Below are 20358 nucleotides of genomic sequence, written 5' to 3' on the forward strand. Positions count from 1 at the left end.
GTCTGCGGTACATCTCCTGGCTGAGTACCACCACTTGCTGAATTTTCTCCAACAATGTGGGCAGTTATACAGACCCTGTCCTGCCCGCACCTCCCCAGGAGCTTCTTTTCACAAAACCAGAGCAATCCTTTTGCATCCAAGACCTCTAACTGACCATCAAATGCACCTAAAATGAGCCATGGAATTCAAAAGTTACCAGAGCTTTTATGGATCAGGAGGATGGGTGCATGGGAAAGGATGACTAGCATAATTTTACAAGCCTTGCTTCCTTTAGAAACCAGGAGGAGAAAAAAGATTAAATTACACCCACACACCCACCTTTAATACTGACAGAACCAGAGCTGCTCATTTTGAAATATCTTTAAAATAAAATTTTCTTTTCACTTTTTGTGCTATTTGTCAACTTTGACACTTCCCTCAGCTGAAAGGATAAAAGTTAAAGTAATCAAATCTGTGCTACTGCTGCTCAGTTTATTGGGGCAGATTTTCCCATAAAGGGCTGTTCTTGCAGGCACCATTCAAACTCCAGATTAGCATTTCAGAAAAGAAACCTGATGCAGAATCAAGAATTTTCTTCAGATAATCTACTTGCTTACAAAATATACATGTGCTACATCAGCTGAAAGAAAAACTGCTTTTTTGGAGATAAAACCCAACCCTACTAGCAGAGCATTGCTGCCTTGTCCCAGTGTAAATATTTTTAAAGCAAGTTAACTCAAATGTACTAATCCACACAAAATAAAGACCTGGGGAACACAAGATGGTGTAATATTTATCATGTGTTAAAATATCAAGGACAACTTTTAGTCTCAGTCTACTAAACATACCTTCACTAGCATTTTTTGTCTCACCATGTGGGTTTTAAACTGAGGTTAAAAGAGACAAGGACTTATTTTACAGGAAACCTTTCTGCCAGTACTGTAAATCAAAGATATTCAAAATGTAAAAAAAGCCCCAAACATCTCTTTCCTGATGCTTTAAGACAGGAAAGTTTAATGCAAGCCTCACGGTACAGGCATGTATGTTCAATCAAAATTGAGAAGAGTTGTATTTCTGTATTTGTGTCATTTTTTTTTCCCCTTAATAGAAACCTAAGTCAAAGCTTTCCTGAAAAACAAGTCCAGAACACAGCTTTTAGAACAAAAGCACTCGTTCCAGGAGAGTTACATCAGAGAGAACTTCAGCCCAAAGTCTGTCACACCAACATACAGCGCCCAAGAAAGATGGCAAATGATGGTTTCCTTACCTGCTTCAGTAAATTGCATGACAGCGTGAAAATATCAAATAAGGATGAATCTCGGAAGGAAGAGGCTATTTTCCTGTGCTTGGTCAGTGGATGAGTGGTATCCGCCTGAGCAGAGAGAAAACCAGCATTTAGAACTAATGGGGAGAGGTGGAAGGAGACCAGCAGAACCCGTAGGAACCCCATCAAGCACCAGGACATCAAGGCTTCCCTCCCCAGGCTAAACCAGGGGGATGCACTGCCACTGTGGTGCGTGCTGCTGCTGCAGAACAGTGGTTCTTCCGCAGATAAAAATCATATATTGCTGGCTGATGACACAGGACTTCCCACCTACAGCAATACTTACAATGCAGTTTCAGTGTACCCCTGCCAGAAAGCAGGGTTGGCTTTACTCTCAAACTCTCATTTAAATCTCTTCCAAAGCAGGATCAACAGCAGTTATTTTCGACAGCACTTAAGTCATTTTAGAAACTTGAACGCTGCTTTCTAAAGTGCTCCGAACTCCTAAGAGTTAAATCCTACCTGAAGCCGTTGGGCAGACACATGGTCAACTACTAGCAATTATAATTCCCCTCCTGAACCTGCACAGATGAGAAGAAAACTAGAAGGAGAGTTAACCAGTGACAGCCAGTTTGGACTTCGCTGTATCTATTATAAACTCCAGTTCTGGACCTCTCACCGTATCAGAATAAAAAGCTGACATATGAGCTAAGAGGCATATACACACATATTGCTTCACACTGGGTAACAAAGTCTCCCACTGATTCACTCAATGCGTTCTAGCATGGGCCAGCACAACCTATGTCACTACTTATGTGTCACAACTTATGGCAACTGCTTTCTAAGAAAAGGACAAAAGTGAAGTGATACTTCACAGCTTTGTCGTTTATGTGAACACAGGCTGGCAAAATTCCACTTGCCCGGGATGAGTTATCTGATGGGCAGTCAGTTATCGCATTGCATCTGGGACGGAGCCTTCTGGCAGCCCAGTGCAGAGGCACGCAACACAAACCCCCATTTTCTTTATGCTTTTGTTAACCTACCTCTGTTAACCTTAAATACGTACACATCTCATCCAGTACTGCAGGAACCACCTCACTTTAACATGCTAACCTGCACAACAACCCCACGGAGGATGCAAGCACTTGTATCTCTTACATTATAGGGGAGAAAGAGAAGCCCTGCATCACCCAGCAGTGGGTGGCAGATCAGAAGTGGACCTAAATTGGTCAGCTGCTCTAACAACTGAATTACCGTTCCTCAGCTCGTGCTATTCCATTTCAGAGTCTTTAAGAAAATGAGCATTATTTACTCTCTCCATGGTTATTACAAATCTCACTTATTTCTGGGCTTGTGGCAAATGAGCTTTTCCTTTTTCTTCACGTGGCTTAAGTCGGTGAACTTCTACAATACAACGGACACTCAGTACCTCCAGGCAAGTCTGTGCGGTACTTACAGGATGAAAAATGATACTTCAGAACAGTTACTAGCACTCTATTTTATTTGCACTGTGAGCTTTCAGAATAAAAGCTTTAGTAAACAGAGCTCTAGAAAATTCGGCTCTCATGCAATGTCGTTGGAAGTTTAAATCGTTATCAAAAAAAAAAACCTGAAGCGAAGCCCCACAAGGGGTTTTTGGGTTTTTTTTCTATGTACATGTACATGACCCCACTCTGATGAGTGGGCATGTTGGCAGATTTATTATTTTGCAAGTAATGGCAGTTTTAGACTTTCAAAGATGAGTCACAGAATCCAGCCCTGTGCAATTGCTGGCACAAAGCACGTTTAAGAAGGAGTAGTAAACTGTGGCAGATTTAATATCCAAAATATTAGGAAGAGATTTCTGATCAGTCTTTAACTTAATTCCTTATTTTAGTATGAACCTGTAGAGACTCTGTGCTGACCATTCTCCTGCAAGCAGAAGCTGCAGCCCTCTACAAAGACGCTGATGGACACGTAACTAATTTATAGAGGTAAACAGACTTGCTTTCATCCTTGATGCAAGGAAGTGAAGGACTGGTCCTCTGCGGAGATGGAATTAGGGATGTACAAAAGCCTGGGCAAGGAAATGGTAACAGTAACAAGACATACTACGAGTTAGGAGAGCTATAGGTTAGGATTACTGATCAGGCCAGGCTTGAAGAATGAAAGTGAATTTTGGATCTGAAATGGATGCAGAAGCCATTCAGATTATAGCACAAGGCTCGAAGAGTACAAAGGTGCTGAACTTCAAGTCCAGCAGAAAAAAAATCAGTGCTTTGCCCTGGCCAGGACAAAACCTCCATTTCCAGTTCTGAAAACAATTTGTAATTATCCTTCAAATTCCATGCAAGGATCTCTCTATTCCAACGTCTGGATTAGTCAATATTCCAGCAAAAGAAAAGGTTAGTTTCCTTATTAAGATATTAAAATCCAAAAAACTTAGTTACTCCCAGTCCTCTGAGCAAAATTAGAGACATTTACACACATAACAACCCTCGTGCTATCTTAGGACTGTAGTAGCCATCAAGGGTGCTACAGCAAAGTCTGCCCGATCGATTAGGAAAACGATGTAAGCTTAGATAGCACCAAGTAAAGCCACTTGTTCCAGCTTTCAACATAAATACGCAGAGGCAGCACAGCTTATGAGGGCTCTACAAACCACCAAACTAACTAACCTGGAAAGACTTGCTGCAGCCGGCACAACCGGGTGCTGTGCCAGGGACTCGGCACTCAGCCCTGACAAACCAGCAGAATTTGAGAACTACCTGCTGGGAACGCTATGAAATTTAGTACTCAATGAAAAGGACGCTTTAAAAAATCTGCACCATTTGACAAATCCTCTTTGTTTCATCTCTGTGGTCAATATGGAAGAGGGCATGCTCCATTCACTTCTTGGCACAAGAATGCTGTAAGCCGAAACAACGCACAGGGACCGACAACAGAAGGTGCTAGGGACGTCCTCACACTTGGGGCTGTGTCCTCGCTAGGTACGCTTGGCTAAGTTGCTTTGCATTGCTCTTTCCTTTTATCATTTCAGAAGATTACATCAAAATATGAGGGAATATGGAAGATGCCAGTGAAACAAAACAATTCTTCAGGATGGGGGGTTTCAGCATCTTATCACAAAAGTACGTGACTGTGTAAAAAACAACAAAAACAAAAAGAAAACACCCACCACAACACACTCCCCCCACACCAAAAAAAACCCCAAACAATGCACAGACACAGCAGGACACAACAATATGAATGAGAAAATTGGACACTTACTTCACTGAGGAAGGCTGTAGCACTTACTTGATTAATTTCATTAGTTAGTTGGGACAGGATTGTCACTCCTATGATGCAGTGTTCTACACTATCCTGAGGGAGGAAAGGGACAGGGAAAGCAGTTAGCAGGGCCAGGATATTTTCATTAAACTTTACTGTCACACTCAAAGACCTTTCTGCCTGGAAGATTTCTAGACGTCTTTGCCTAGAAATGCTTTATCTTTGTAGTATTGTGACTGGAAAAAAAGCCTGTGAGCAATACCAAGCGGAGAATTTAAAATGTGATTTTAAAATACTCAATGTTGTTAACAATGAAAGGGTTCTAAAGAGATTGGTAACATGAGCTAATAAAAATAGGCTCCTTTTATTTAATAGTTTAATCAAAATTTTTGTGTTATGTTCTAACTCTGAAGAGATTTATTTGGATTTAAATCAGTTTGTTTAATTTTAACAGAGGCTGTGGTAAAACATGCGGAAACTTCTGCAACATTAGGATGAGTTATTGAAGTTGCCAGATGACAATTCTGGTAAATAAACTTTTTTTTCCCCCCTCCTTTTAAAACTACAGACCTTGAACAACATGAGCAGCAGCTGACCAAGTTTCTCCACACGCCTGCCCCATGGCCCTCCTGCCAAGAAGGACAGCCTATCTCCCAGTGAAGGGAGTCCATTCTTCGCAGACTGCGCTTGATGCTGCCAACAAGGAGCTGACTGTGAATTAAGTCTGTTACAGATACCTCTTCACTAGAAACGGTAATCCATTTATCAAATGGTTTAAGAGAAACAACCTGTATTGTTCCTTTGCCCCAGTTTCTGTTCTGTAACTAATAAATGATGTTTCCTTTCCTAGCTCCACCTTGCTCTGCACCTTCTGCACAAATTGCCCTGATCTCCAGCTTCAAAGACTGAACTTGTCCACAATAGAGAAATTAAATTGTATTTAGGCTTGGAACCTTGTCTGCTTCTCTATTGGAGCCACCTCTTGACAACAGCCTCAATATTTACATGAGAATATCTAGACACTGGAAAACCTTGCTGAACCCATGTCTTTAAAATAAGGTGCAGCCTCCCATACACTTTTGCTCAAGTTACCGGTTCTGGCTGCTAACGGGAACAGACGATCTCAAACTGAACACAGCAAGTAGATATTCACACCATTTAATTAGGTTCCTGATTAAAAAGCACACATTCCTCATGTCACAAGATGGGAGAATGAGGAATCTAGCTCTGGTAATTTCAGCTAAGAGCACCTGCAAACTAGTACCAGCCCAGAAAGGAACACGAGCTTTAAATTTCTTAACAACTTCTAGATCCTACTTCACTGCAGACATCTGTAAATGCCTATTTTCTGAATGCCCACACTCTGCCACGCCAGAATTAAAGCCTTGTACACATTACATCTCCTTTCCCACACTGGGAGGAGTTACGGGTCATTTTGATCTCTTTTACTGTCTTCCTCCAACTTTTGATTTTTGGGTTGTATTTCAAAGGAAATAAATCAGTATTCATAGTGTTACAGGATTTACTGATCTCTCTGGGAGGAAGTTTCAGTTTGGAGGCAGGTGTTGATAAAAATGCAACCCTCTACCTATACAGTCTTTTGAGGTGGGAATGAAACCCTCTACTGTGGTGACGGCAGGTACATTTATGAAACAACAGCCAGGCCTTCTAAAGAAAATTAACAATAACATTTGTGGAATGGGCTAGTTTTAAGCTACATTTTGTTGTAACAACTCAGCTAAATATCAGACATTTACTTTCATGGATATATCACCCTTGCAGTGAATGAAAGCAACTCAAGCACGGCACACACTTCCCTCGTAGACATTAAGTGTGTATTTAAGCTCGAGAGCTTGAAAGAATAGCAACTGGAACTCTAAAAGATACGTCTTACCATTGAATACTAATAAATCCCTGCCCCAACACACTTTAAACTATAAAAACTGACCTGTGCTGCCGGTTGTCAGTGGCTTAGCCTTGGTAGCCACTGTTCAATCAACACACACACAGATGAAAGACAGGACAGAGGCTACTAAGGTGCAAAACAATAACTGAAAATGCACGGACTTTCAAATCCCACAAGGTGTGTATTGATCTAACAAAAAATTCTGACCTGTAAAAACCTTGTGACATCTGTGATCACGTTCCTGAAGACGTATTCATCCTTCTGACAGTCAAACCAGCCCAACTTTGTGATTCTGGCATATAACTGGATTAGTGCTTGTGTGACAAACGTTGCCAACTTTGGCCTAGTGGCAAGGTAGTTGAGCACATAGTTCCCTGAAACACAGAGAAGAGACAAAAAACTCTGCAGATGGAATCAAGATGGTAACACTGATAGGAAAAAGCATCCTTTTGAAAGCTGTTTAAAAAAAGAAAAAATCAGCATAGTAGTGGGTTAGATACAAATGTTGACCTTTTACTTGTGCCTTTAATGCACTAAAGCTGTGGAACAGACTTGGAAAGCGGTTAGAGACAGGTGAGAGTTCCTCCTCACAAGCCTAACTTGTTTTCTATTATCAGATTAAGTCCAATCCTCTGTGAGCACATGTAAATAGCAAGAAAAGCTGAAAATATTTCAAGACCCTGCCTCAGGGATGATCATCCACCACATCATTTGTAAAAAAGAAAGCAGACTGAACGGCATTCAGACTCCTTCCTTGGAGGAAAGGAAGTATTGACCATTGTCCAGGAAAGAGCGCTGTGACGGACTGACTGCTGCCTTAGGAAATATTCTAAATGATATTTCAGAGGCTCATAAAGGATTTTCAGTTTTGAAAGCATGTCCTCAGAAGAGGCAAGCACCATGCATATTTTACACTCCAAAAGAAATTGATCAAATCCAACTGCTTTATTCACAAGTCCACAGAGTTGTCATTCCCCTCCATCTGGAAAAATTCTGTATATTTTGCCTTGAACTCTGTTAGCTAATGATATAGGTGAAGATGCCACCTAAGAGAAATGTTTCGTTGCCTTTTGGGCATCCTATACCTTAGGACGTCCAAAGTGTAAGGTGCAGTAACTTGCACAAAACCTCCCACCCGTGGATGAAAGTCCATATGACAAACATTCGCATTAGTTTGATTAGAAAAAATTGTCTTATACTTACGAATATCTATTCGTTGTTCCAATGGTAAAGGGTTGTTTGTGCGCGACACGAGTTTTGTAAGGCATGTAGCTGCCAATAACTGGGAGTAGGATGACTGTAAAGAATAAAACAAAACACAAACAGAAGTTTACCGCACACTTCAGAAGATCAAGCAGCAATGCTGGATTTTAAGCTAATTGCTCTCTGGAAATTTGAGTTTAAAGCATTAATTGATAAGTCTAAATACGTAGCATTTATTCTAGGTTTTATAGATGCTAAAGTAAACCAAATACTTGAAGAAAGCGTTCAAGAAAGAAGGAAAAAAGCTTTTAAAGAGTGGAAGACAACAGAACTGCCACTGAAGGTGGGAGTAAAACTGCAAATATAGTCAAACTGCATGAAGTTACCTAAAATGCCAGGCTTGAGGAAGACAATTAGCCCTCTGAGCCATAGGAGTACGTTACTCTACATTAAGAAGCACTTACAACTTCCACCGGATTACTAAATACAGGTTAAAATTTATTTCTTACAGAACAGCACACAGACCACTGAACTGTAATCTAATTCAGGGACACAAATGATGGCATTCAACCACCTAAAAACCCTGACTGCACCCAATTCCATAAATTACAGGCAGGGAAATGACAAGCATTTTGCATGCTAATTTCTGTAATATATAGTACTGCAGAAAGCTTCGTACCCAAGATGCAGGAAACCTATTTATTCCAACATTCCCAAGGACAGTCAGGCATAAAGCAAGTCAGATCCCAGACTGAACAAAAAAAAAAAACCCCAAGCCTCTGGAAAGGCTCAGAGAGGCAGAGAACGAAACTGAGCCTTAGGAACTTTCCTTTAAAAAAATGATTTTATTTGTCCTCAGGTGAACCAGTTCACTAGTTCCCATCAGAAGAGCTTCGAATCAGTTTGGTTTGAATTCGCTAGACTTCAAATGTAATGAAAAGTTAAATAATTCACTTTGTGTAACTTTGCTAAGCCTGTTCAATGTCACTCCTCCCCTCCCTTTGCCAGCTCCTCCTCATCGAGGACTCGCTCTTTACAACAGGCTGTTTAATGTTGCCTATTTTTGTGAACAAGGCTCCAGCCTGATAGATATGAAAGCTGGATGCACATTCTGCCAAAAGTCAAATCTTGCAAGATCACGTGGCAAAGCCATTTTAAACATTATTTGTGCTGATACAAAGTAAAAACCAAATGGCCACTTAAAAAGAAGAAAGCTAAAGAAGTCAGGCAGGATTTACCACTGGCATATTTTACATCCTTTCTGTAACACTAATTCTAAAGCACATGATCTAATTTTCCCTGTTTTAAACTTCTGGATTATTAAGACAACACTATAGCAGGGGCAATTTTCCAAGGAAACATTCCAGAGGGAACACTGCTGGTTTTATCCCCTACGAACCTCTCTGCACACATCATTTTCTCCCCAAAGCCTGTACAGGAGGCAGCGTTTCCCACAGTCTATGAAATACCACTGCCATAATAATGTTTTCAACTTCAAGCTTGATATTTCTGGGTGGTAGCCTGCGAAGAATGCAACAAGGCCCACAAGACATTAGAATTGACAACCGTTTGTAGTAACCACTGCGGCAGCATAATTAGCCATCGGAGCCAGTGCTTTTTTTGGCACAAATTGAGATACATGAGAGCATACGGGGTATGGAATATAAACACCGCATACCAGACCTCGGGGCTATTTCCCTTATCGATGCCCAAAATACCAAGACACGTTTCGGACAATTGTATTGTTTTACATACACTCCCTCTTTCTAGAAGAAGCTGGCACTTGCTCAGGCAGTCTGGACTGTTGGTGAACTCAACCAAGGCTTTCTCTGCCTGGAGCCGTGTCGCAGTGTCTGTGGTCTCATACAGCTGCTTGCACAGGTTCTCTAGCTGGGCTAGGCTCTGGAACACAGGAAAACAAAGCAATTAGAAACGAGAGGTTTTACAGTTTAGTTATGCAGCAGTTTAACCGAGGTTATATGTACGTATGCACACACACACACACATATGATTTTACTGTTTGCCCAAAGGAAGGAAAATGCTGAATTCATAGTTTGTTCTTCCGTCAATTAAATGCATTTAACCTACCAAATTACCTGCACGGCAATTCCACAGGTATCTCTTACACCCGACAAAGCACCATGTTGCCTCCCCACTTTCACCTTTTTTACCCGAACCCAGGCACCCACTCCCAGGGTCAGCGCTCACCTGGCGTGAACACACCGCACAGCTGATGAAGTCTAGAAAACCTCTTACATCTGGTGCTGTAACGGTGACAATCCTACCCTCCCCATTTTAAATAGCAAAAAACCATCCTCACGTCTAGTTTTTATGTTATACGGTGTCAAATGCCTCACAAACGTGGTTTATATTCCCTTTGCAGGGCACCATAACAGACTTAGCATCCCAGGACGCTGGAAGGATCTCACCTTAAATCTTCTGCACTACACATGCCAAAAATACCTAAACCAGAACAGAGCAAATGAAGAATGGGATGGATGCCTTTGAGCGGCATCTCTGTGAACGCTTTCGAAGGGAAATAAAACTACCAGGCAGATTCTCTGTGCTCAAACAACTGGAAAATATTTGCCATAAACTGTGATCCAGGCAGATGGTTTCCCCCAGTGAAATCTTAGGTGTCCTAGTTAAAAAGTGGCTTCACAGATGGATATAAATATTCCCTCAGGTTCTTACTGCTAGATTAATAAGCAGGTATTTTCAACTGCTTTCAGGCTACATTCCAGGTTTCCAGGGGTAAATCATTACAAGCACACCGTAACTTTTGTGCTCTGACTTCTTCGTTTGTAAAAAAGGATAGCATCAGTCATCTAATTTATTTTTGGAGAAGAGATCGTTACACAAAAGCAGAGTTACCGACAGGGTCGGCCGACGGATTCACGCACCACATCAGCACACAGCTGAACGCTTTCTTATGCGCAAGCGCAGCAATTCCATACCAAAAGCACGCAGAAGTTTTTGATGCTCTGATGTCGAGAGGATCATTAGATAAGAAACACAGAGAGGGACCCTCTGCAAAAATTCCCTTACCTTGTACCATATTCCAGAGCTCTGATTTTTTTTTTATTTTTAAAATAACAACCTCATGGAAAATGTTGCCCTGACAGCTTCAGTACTTTAGAGAAATTAGAGAAGTTTACCAAGTGCCAGACAGCAGTTCAACAGTTTTGTTTTTGAAAAAACCAAAACCCAACAACTTATGCTCTGCACAGAAAATCCTCAAAAAATCTGAGATGAATATAAACCATTATTAACCATAAACTATTATAAAACAAATAAGTTCCGGTTAAGCATTTGCCAGCACCTGTTGTTTCTGGTTACAAATCCACTTCCAGTTATTTACAATCAGTTGGCAAAGTCTACATACAGGAAGATGCCTGTTTACATGTATCATCTTCAGCCCAAGGACAAAACACCGTTTCCTCCAAACCTCTCAAATCTTGGAGACTATTTATCAATTTGAAAAGCTACCATGACCATTTGGTCTGCATGTGTACGACGGACCGAATCCTCGGCTCAGCCCAGCTCCGTCATCCTGGCGGGACAGTGATGAATTGCAGACCACGGTCGCACACTGAACGGATGATCTGCAGAGCATAATTTATAATTTTGGAAAAAAGGATCTGTTTTTAAGAGTTTTACACCACGCTTCATTAGTTCTTCAAGAAGTTCAGGAATGGAGTTTCCCCTACAGACAGCTTTCTTCACACCTCTGAGAAAGGCTAATTCCCTGCCACTGTTTGGGACTCGGCAGCAATAACCACGGCTCCTTTTGTGTGACACTTGCCATGACAAAACCCCCTTGTTTGTGCACAGTGCGTGATCCGTGCCAGGCTTCCCACAGATTACGGTTAGTTAACTCCATCAGAGCCAGAGGGAACGCATGACCTCCAGGACTCAAACAAAACAACTCCAAAAAACCAACCGAATAGAGATATGGCACACAAGGGCACTGTTAAATACCCCATAATGGCACTGCAGTCGTTAAAGCTCAGCTTTCCTGTGAAAAAAAATAACAACACACATGGAAAAGCCAGTCCAAATTATCCAGGAATGTGAATCCAACAACTCAATGGGGAATAGAAGTGTAGTCTATTCACGTTCGATTAAGCCAACGATCCACAGCAGGTTTTAAACATATTTTCAATATCACATCTCTTAACGTGCACTGCTGGCTGTCCCGAGTATCCTCAAGTTAAAGTTCACTCAATACTTCTTCCTCACCGTACCCCCGGATACGGAGCTGCCGAGGGGGCCGCGGGATGGATAGTGTTTTGGGGCACAGGACCAAAGCCTACAAGGGCAACTGGGAGGGAAAGCTGATGTCCCAACTTGGGAGTTTTCATTGTCAAGGTTGTGAATGGCCATTTTATTTTTTAATTTATGTGCTCAAATATCAAAAAACCCACATTCGCAATAAGCTGTAATCCAACCAAATATATTTCTGTGATGAAAGACATTTATGCATAATTTTTAGGATTGTCTCACCAATAAATTTCTTTCCTCCTTTTGTGCCCTAACTCGATTATCTGTCATCCAGACAGGCAGAGCAGCTGAGCTGCCCTGACACTGCATTCCAGGTTTGCAGCAGCAAGTTTTCAGCACATTTTAATATCGCAACCATGAGGGCAGCAGAGTTCCCCTCCTCTCTGCCAACAGGATAGAAATCAGGCTAGCCTTACTCCAGCAAGTCAGAGATGTTGGGGATTATTTCACTCCAGAGATCGGGCAGTACCTACTCTTTTGACCAAGATAAAAAAAAAAACCATTTAGTATAACGATTATGCAGGGCAAGAGCTCTGCGTATTCTAGATAAGGACTAAAGTATGAGACAGCAGAGTATTTGAAACAGGGAGACACGCTGGCATCCCACTAGCATTTTACTCGTGGGCTGCGTTACAGGACGGAAAGGTATGTGGCTGGTGAACCGAGAAGAAAAATAGTGCTGAAGACAATTGCAAAAAACCAAAACTCGTGTTCGTTGCTCCTTTGAGAATGACCAGCTCCAAAAAGAGGAAACCAATGAAGAGGAAACCTGTCCTTCGCACCTAGGGAAGGCAAGGAGGTGGTGATGAGGGCTCAGGGCAGCAGGGGAGCCGACGGGATGGGGACTCTGCTGCAGCCGTGGGGCAGCGGTTGGGAGGGCATTTTAGGAGGAGAACTGCTGAGTCACGGGGGACAGCCCCAACAGTCAAACGCCTCCTCCCGTGCCGGTTCCCAGCCTTCCAAATCGCTCTTATCTGCTCCTTGCACGACAGCACTGAAATCCCAGGATTTTTCTACAGTTGCACATACCATATTCTATTAACACACACTAGTGCCCCCGAAGTACTTCATGCAGTAACAAAAAACCCCCACACGGTCCAATTTCTCTCATGCATCGCACTACAAAGGCTAAATGACAACCTGAAACACCAGTCATCTCCCAGCTAGGAGCGTGTCTCTTAGAAGCTGAAAAGCCTCAACTGCCACTGAATTTTTCACATAACCACTTCTCGACTCCAAGCTCAGCACAGACGACGGTCGCTTCACCTTTCCTCCTATGTGCACACACATTTTTTCCCCTCCGAAGCCAAGACCCAAACAACGCCTATGCTCTGCCCTCCAATAAAGTGTGGCAATTGATGCCTGTTAATGGAAATCTGCATCCTATCTCAGTGGTGTTTAAAATCCAGTTTCCAAGCATGCCATCTCATGGTGTCACTGCCTACAAGCCTTAGACAATTTTTTTTGCAAACAGAAGTTGAATAAGTTTGTGTCCCTAAGAAAAAAACCCCCAAAACAGTATCATATTTTTGATCCATCTCCCCAAACTGAAGTTCAGCCCTACACTGCAAAGTACCAGAGAATAACGCAACACACCCTAGGACTGACTCCAACACCATTGTTTTGTATGTGGTACAAGTGTTTTTCAACAAGGGAAAGTATATTTATCAGAAACCAACAAACTTGACAAGTGATTAGCAAAACTTCCACTCTCCTTTCCCCTGAAAGCAACAAGCTCCAAGGGAAGTTTTGCTGCAGACCAACATCCTACAGAGAGTCGGGGGGTTTCATTCCACCGGAGCCCTGCATGGAGTGAAGCTCTCTCCACTGCAGGCTGCACAGTCCTGAGCAGGAATTGCCAGTGAGCTTTGCATTGTGTTATTGTGTGTTTCTTTAATAATATCAAACACCAAGAAGAAACGAGTTTTCCTCCATATAAGGCACCTCCTTTGTAAGTAAGACGATGCTTGTCCACCAAGAGCAGCTGTGAAACTCAAAATGTAGAAAAAACCCCACCCCAACCCATCAATCTCGTTTATGCTACAAACTACAAATAAAACTCGTCACTGTTCAGTGTTTTCCCCATGGTGAAGATAAACAATGTGTGATCATCTTTAAAGCGATAAATACTACAAGGAAAGTAACAGCTACCTAAAAGGAGTCCCCAGGGGGATGGCTGTGGAATTGATCCTATATTACACGGTTGCTTAAGCAACGCTCTTTACATCCAAGGGCTGCAATAAGCTCTAGGCAGGTTTAGTTCAATAGAGTTTGACTTCGCCACGCTGACAGTTCCCATTTCAGAAAAACTGAGGAAACGCATGCTGCGCCCGGCATACTCAAGATGGCAGGGCCAGAAATTAAGCAGGAGTGTACACAACCGGCCCCGATTGCTCGGGGGGAGCGGGTGAGCAATAACCCCACAGATTCAGACATCTAAAATGGAGTATTAGGCTAAACATGATCAATCTGAACTTCTGCTGCTGCCTGGTGGTTCTTATCATGAAGGATGGGCATTGCTGTAAATCCTCCAGGCACACATTGTTTCCAAGACATTCCTTCCTCCTGCCTTATGGTTAGTGACTCCCTGAGCCAGAGATCCTGCAACACATTTAATACAGTTATTTTTGTCCCAAGCACACTTATCCATTTTAATATCCTCCAACCAATTCCCCCATATGTTATAAAGTCAGACTTTGCAAGCGCTGGGCAACTGCAGGGCAGGCAAGGCGATGGTTATATCCTTGCTCACTACGAGCATGCAACAGGCCCCAGAAGAAGAGTTACCCGTCTACCTCCAGGACGTGACATCTTGCAGGTGGGAAGAGACCATCATCTATTTTTCCTTTCCCTTAAACATTTTATATCTAAGGAATATCAATTTCTATATTTGGCAGTAAACACGCACACCCCAACACACGCGGCGTTAAAGCACGTAACGCCAGATGCGGTGCACGCCTCTCTAACGCAGCACCTCAAACCTCACATTCCACCTGTGTGTCAGCTTTTGCTCTTCAAAGCTGTAGAAGTTAGCTAGCTTTCCTCAATTGCTTGCCGACTTTACAGCAAAGCAGGGAGGAAGAAGATGCAGCACACCGTCAGGGCTCCAAAACACTGCGTATTAACAAATGCAACCCTGCAATGAAGATGCATCTGGTGTTTTATGTGACTAAGGCTCAGAGAATGCCTCAGGTCACTTGATGAATGTCAGGTATGTCAACCAAAAATAAAAAAGCTTTTAAGCTGAATGATGCAACTATTAACTGCCAAGGACCAGGATGATGCACTCCGTAAGTACTTATAGCTGTAAAAATGAAGGTCTCATGGCTCATCACCCTCATTTGTTAAGAGAATCTGAACAACAAATTGCCCATTTCCATTCACCCTACTAATAACTGAAAGCAAACCTACCTACACCCTTCCAGCACATCTCAGAATTATTTATTGCACTAGTATTTTCAGGCTTCTCCCTGCATCTCTTGGGAAATCAACAGAGCTCCCATTTCTTCCTCCAAGACAAACGGTCTTCAAGTCAAGATGGAACAGAGTTTCCTTCAGAATTCAGCCCTGCCACTTTATTGCGCAACGCTTTAGAGCAACTCCACACACCACCCCGCAGAAACACTTCCAATTAACACTAACACATCCCATAACTTAGTACTGACAACATATAACCTCATGTGTTACACAGGGCAATTTCATCCCAAAGAGCTTAAGAGGAAGAACCCAATACCCTTAGTGGCTGGTGAAACTGTTGAGAAACTCTTCAGTATTCTAGTTGGGTGCAAATAAATACTAGTGAATAATTTTATCGAGGCATAGCTCTACAAGGAAAGCCATTTGTTTAGCTATCTGCTAAGAAATGAGAGAAGACAAGATAACGTGTGGCTTTCTAACGCAAGGTGTGTCTTAAGTGAACAGTCCTGAAGCTAACTATACCTTGGAGGCCAGTGGCACTGACAGCAGATCAAGGGCTAAAATCTCCAAAAGAAACCTCTACATTTCTGCATCACCAGGACTTCCAGATGCCAGCAGAATCCACATGCATATACCAACAGCCATGAAATAAATTAAGAAGAGGTTTGACAATGCATCAGATTTATTTTTTTTAAAGAATGAAACAGATGCAGTGAAAATGGGAATCATCCCTGCCTTCAGTGCTGGTCAGCTGGAAGTGCTTATTTCACCTTGACCGTGTTCTGGGTTTGCACTTTGTTCATGCTACACAACTCTGCTAACTGGAAGGTCTGACTCCTATGGAAAAATGGTCGCGCATCTATGATCTTCTCTGAACACGACACGTGATTGTACAATGTCACTCACCTGAATGCATAATTCGGTTAGAAGAGGAGGTTTGTGTTAGAGGAAACGGGAAGAGTAAAACATGATGGCACGAGGCACCCAGCTTCTGGAGTCAACAGGGGTTAGACCATCACTGGAGGAAAAAGTGGGCAGGCTGGGAAGATGCACATGGCTGTAAACTATGGCAGCTATTTCTTGTGCAGGAAATCTGCCAGCCATACTTTAGGAAAGGCAAAGCTGAAAAAAAATCCACTTATTTAAAAAAATAGTAAATCTTTAGAAGTTAGCTAATTTCTGGAACAACAAATCATGTCCCATTTTCAGGAAACTGCCTGTATACCATGACAGTTTTCTGCTAAACTCAAGAAAACCATTCCTGAGTTCAATCCTCACTGATGTTGCTGAAATAGTAATGAGACATCCCTGGTGGTGTAACACCTAGGAATGGGTGAATTACTGAGTTCTCCCCCAAGAAAGGCCTCTCTCCTGGTGGGACGACTCAGCAGGGCCCTAGGCAAGGACGACAGCACAATCGGCCTGGTAACTGCAGCAAGCAGGTGCTCCTCCACTTCTGCGGATAAAAAAAGGAGAGGCTGGAGCAGCACCAATACCTTTGCTACAACAATGGTAGAATGAGTCACTCCTGTTTCTCTTTACCTTTTTATTTATATGCCACAGCTAATATACCGCTTCAGCAATCGCACACTTCTAACCTCTCTTTTTCAGAACTGAATGTTCCTTGTGCATCTGAGGGTTTTTCATTCGGCAAAGGCTGGCCATTTCCTAACAAGCAGCAACCAGGAAATTAGGAAACAGCAAGCACAACACACAGGGAGGACCAACACACCATTGGATCCACAGAGACGGGAAATCTGCAATCATTTGGATGAGCCAAACCTCTCAAAATCTCTTCTACCTGTTGATAACAACTACAAAATGTATTATAAAGAGAAAGGAGTCCTGCCATGCAAATCAGCATTTCCCATTTCAGTAACGTAGGCACACAGTCCGGGTCAGTACAGGGGTCACTGCATTTCCTGCACTACACCAAAATGTTTTTCGTATTATTAGGGTCAGTACAACCCAGACACCTCTAGGTGCGAATACAGTTCTAGACAACAAACAGAATCGGACTTTGGGTATTTAGTCTGAAATACCTCTGACATCCTAAATGTTAATTTTTGGAAGGATACAGAATACCTATGTTTTGTGTCTCAAAATTAGAAAATCAGGCAACAGGCACCGTAGTTCTTTACCTGTGCAGGTCTGTAAGGTACGGACAGACTCAAAGCACTGCCACCATGTTTCTTGGAACTCTATGAAGAACAGCTCATTTACAAAACTATTTGAATGAACTGAAAATTGCTTTTAAGGTCACAGATCCCCTGCTTGCTTTGCATTTGGTTACAGAGGAGAAGACGTGGAACAGAAGGTAAGGAATCTCATGGCAGACACCAGAGCCCAGGGAGGAAAAACTAAGGCACCTGCACTACTGGGCAAGGCAGCTGCAGCAAAGCAAGCTGGCTTCTAGATTTCTGGGTCTCATCATCTCTATTACAGATAACACAACTTTCCAGGCACTAGTTTGCAGAACAAGCCATCATCAGGTGCAATCAACATCGCACATCCAGGCACTGAGAGCAGTGAGTGTTTTACCCAAACAGGAATCAACTACCAAAAAACCCCCAACAACTCAAAACCAAGCCCCACACACCAACGGGTCTGCACCAGGCATATGACACATGAATTTGAGACAAAGCTGTGCTCCGAGGTGATGGTTCAGGAGAAAACAGAAGCCTTCCAAATACCCTGAAAACTCTGGAGGCAGCTCTGATCATATGAAATACTGGAGCTACTACAGGACTGCTTAAACTCACCATCCAGAAACAGCAAAATAATCCAAGCACTGCAAATCACCTTCAACTTACTGGTTAAACTAGTGTCAGCTACAGACATTATCAAGTGCTATAAGAGAAACAGCAGAATTAGTATTTTCCAGTACAATGTCCTTGGACTATAACTCCTGTAATCACTGTGTTCACAAACACTCTGAACTGGTGATACAAGGGCAAAGAGTTTTCAAACAGGAATTCAACCAAAACACTTAGATGATACAGCAATAACACCCCTGCCCCATGGGACTATAGTAAACAGGGAACAATTAAGTCAGAACGATGGGCTGTGGAATAAGCCACATAAAAGGTGCGTTCAAGAACCATACATTACAGAAAATGCCACTGCAGGACAGACATAAATCCTTTGCAGATCTAGAGTTGTGAGTCCACAGGGTATACGGATGCAGAGCTCATTTTACTGGCCATAGATAAAAAGGATGGAAAGGACTTAAAGATGATCCTGAAGTGGAGGTATTTAGCAGAAAAATGGAGGCTATTTCTTTCATAAACTGATCTTACAACAAGAGAAAACACATAGTCTGCTGGAAATCCTGCTACAAGATAAAGTCACCGAATGACACATTTCTCAACCAAGAAAAATCTTTCCGATGATCTTACCTAATATCGAACAATCTGATCACCGATTAGGTAGACAGACTGGAGCAAGGCGGCTTGCATGAGCCGCAGAAAATAGTATGTCAGCCCGGACAGGAATTCTGACCCTTTCCTTGAAATAGCAGGAGCCTTCCCTGCTGAGACCACAAAGGCCAAAAGGTGTTAAAACATTGATTACACCTGCTCAGCCCCACCAGATTCAGTTCAAGTTAAATAGCTGAGGATTGCGCTCTCCCTCCCAATATATTCTCCCATCTCGAGAGACAAGACTGCAGAGATACAAACAAACCTGGACGAGAGCAGGTGAAAGTCTGCTCTCCATTGCTGAGTTACAAGGCCAGAGCCCTTTTCAGCTATAAACAGAGATATGATGTTAACGAGCAGTGTTTCTGTTAACAGAAACATCCAGGAAATGCTTCACAACCTTTGTGCCTTATACCTAATTTTAACATCCCTAAGACGACATTATTTAGAAGAAAAAGGGCAGTTATTCGTGTCAGACAGTCCAGGCCCTTCAGATTTCTCTGTGGCTGCCCACTGGCCGTAAGGGTGCCAAAATTCCACTTGTGTGCCACGAGCATAAGGAAAGCGGCAACAGCAATGGGGCTGATCACTCAACACAATCCCAGACAAGTATGGGTGCTCTGCCAACCAGGTATGGAAGAAAAACAATACAAATTAAATAAATAAAAAACCCAAACCAGAATATAAAGCAATTGCTACCTACCCAACCTTTACTTCCTGCTGCCTGGCTATAACGATACATACATGTGATAGATTTTCTTTCTGACCTGCCAAAGTGGGAAAGAAATCTTCAAAGCATCCTCATTTGGAAGAAAAGAAAAAAAAATATCTCCTTTCACAGAATTCATCCCGTAATCAGAAGTTCCTCATCACAAGAAATGAAATTAAGATACCATTCAAGCTAGCAAAGTCCTCAGCTGAAACAGGCAGGTAAGGACACAATTTGCCTCTCTGATTCTTGTAAATACCTTCTTGTTTGATTTTCTTATTCTTACATTATTAATAAATTATACAAGAATACTGAACAATGTTACAAGGAGAACTGTAAACTTAAATTTAAAAAGCTCAGCTAGAAACCCACAATTACACTTTAAACTACCAAAATGCTGTGAGCAGAAAGAAGCACTTTTATACTATATATGCAGTTTGAATGATCTCAAACAAGGGAAGAGGGGACAAGGCAGTCTGTTAAAAGATGAAACATGTTTTCCTCTTCTAGTGCCAAAATGTAACTCTCTACTGTGATATGTTGGGGTTTGTTTGTTTTGGGTTTGTTTTTTGTGGTGGGTTTTTTTTTTTTTTTTTTGTGAAGTGCTACACATTTTTCAGCCTGGAGAATTACTTCTGATTTCCAGAGCAGGACAACAGGCAAGGGGAGAAGGAAGAGAAGGACCAGACTATCAAAGCACCTTTATAATGGAGATCTTACATCATCCAATATTCAAAGTATGCCACCAGTAAGACAGCAAGCACCAGAGCATAAAGCTGATCTTTTATCCTGACCACACCAGGGCAACGAGCGCTTCCCACTAGCAAACCATTACCGGAGTTAGCAGGGACCATGAATAAACTTCACATTTTGTCCTTAATGAGAAACAAAAGCAAAAATGTCAAGCTTCTGCTGAGATGTTTTCTGG

General features: G+C 42.3%; 1 protein-coding gene across 1 annotated transcript in view; it reads right to left on the reverse strand.

Moving 5' to 3' along the window:
* Positions 1–20358, reverse strand: part of XPO7 (exportin 7) — a 47934-nt gene that overhangs the window by 21993 nt on the left and 5583 nt on the right. The window contains exons 2-6 of the mRNA XM_054804409.1: positions 9357–9503; positions 7602–7695; positions 6606–6772; positions 4493–4585; positions 1247–1351 (exon numbers count right to left, since the gene is read on the reverse strand). Coding sequence (XP_054660384.1) covers positions 1247–1351; positions 4493–4585; positions 6606–6772; positions 7602–7695; positions 9357–9503 — 606 coding nt within the window. The remainder of the gene's footprint in view (positions 1–1246; positions 1352–4492; positions 4586–6605; positions 6773–7601; positions 7696–9356; positions 9504–20358) is intronic.

Source organism: Grus americana, chromosome 26, assembly GCF_028858705.1.
Source record: "Grus americana isolate bGruAme1 chromosome 26, bGruAme1.mat, whole genome shotgun sequence".
Lineage (NCBI taxonomy): Eukaryota > Metazoa > Chordata > Aves > Gruiformes > Gruidae > Grus > Grus americana.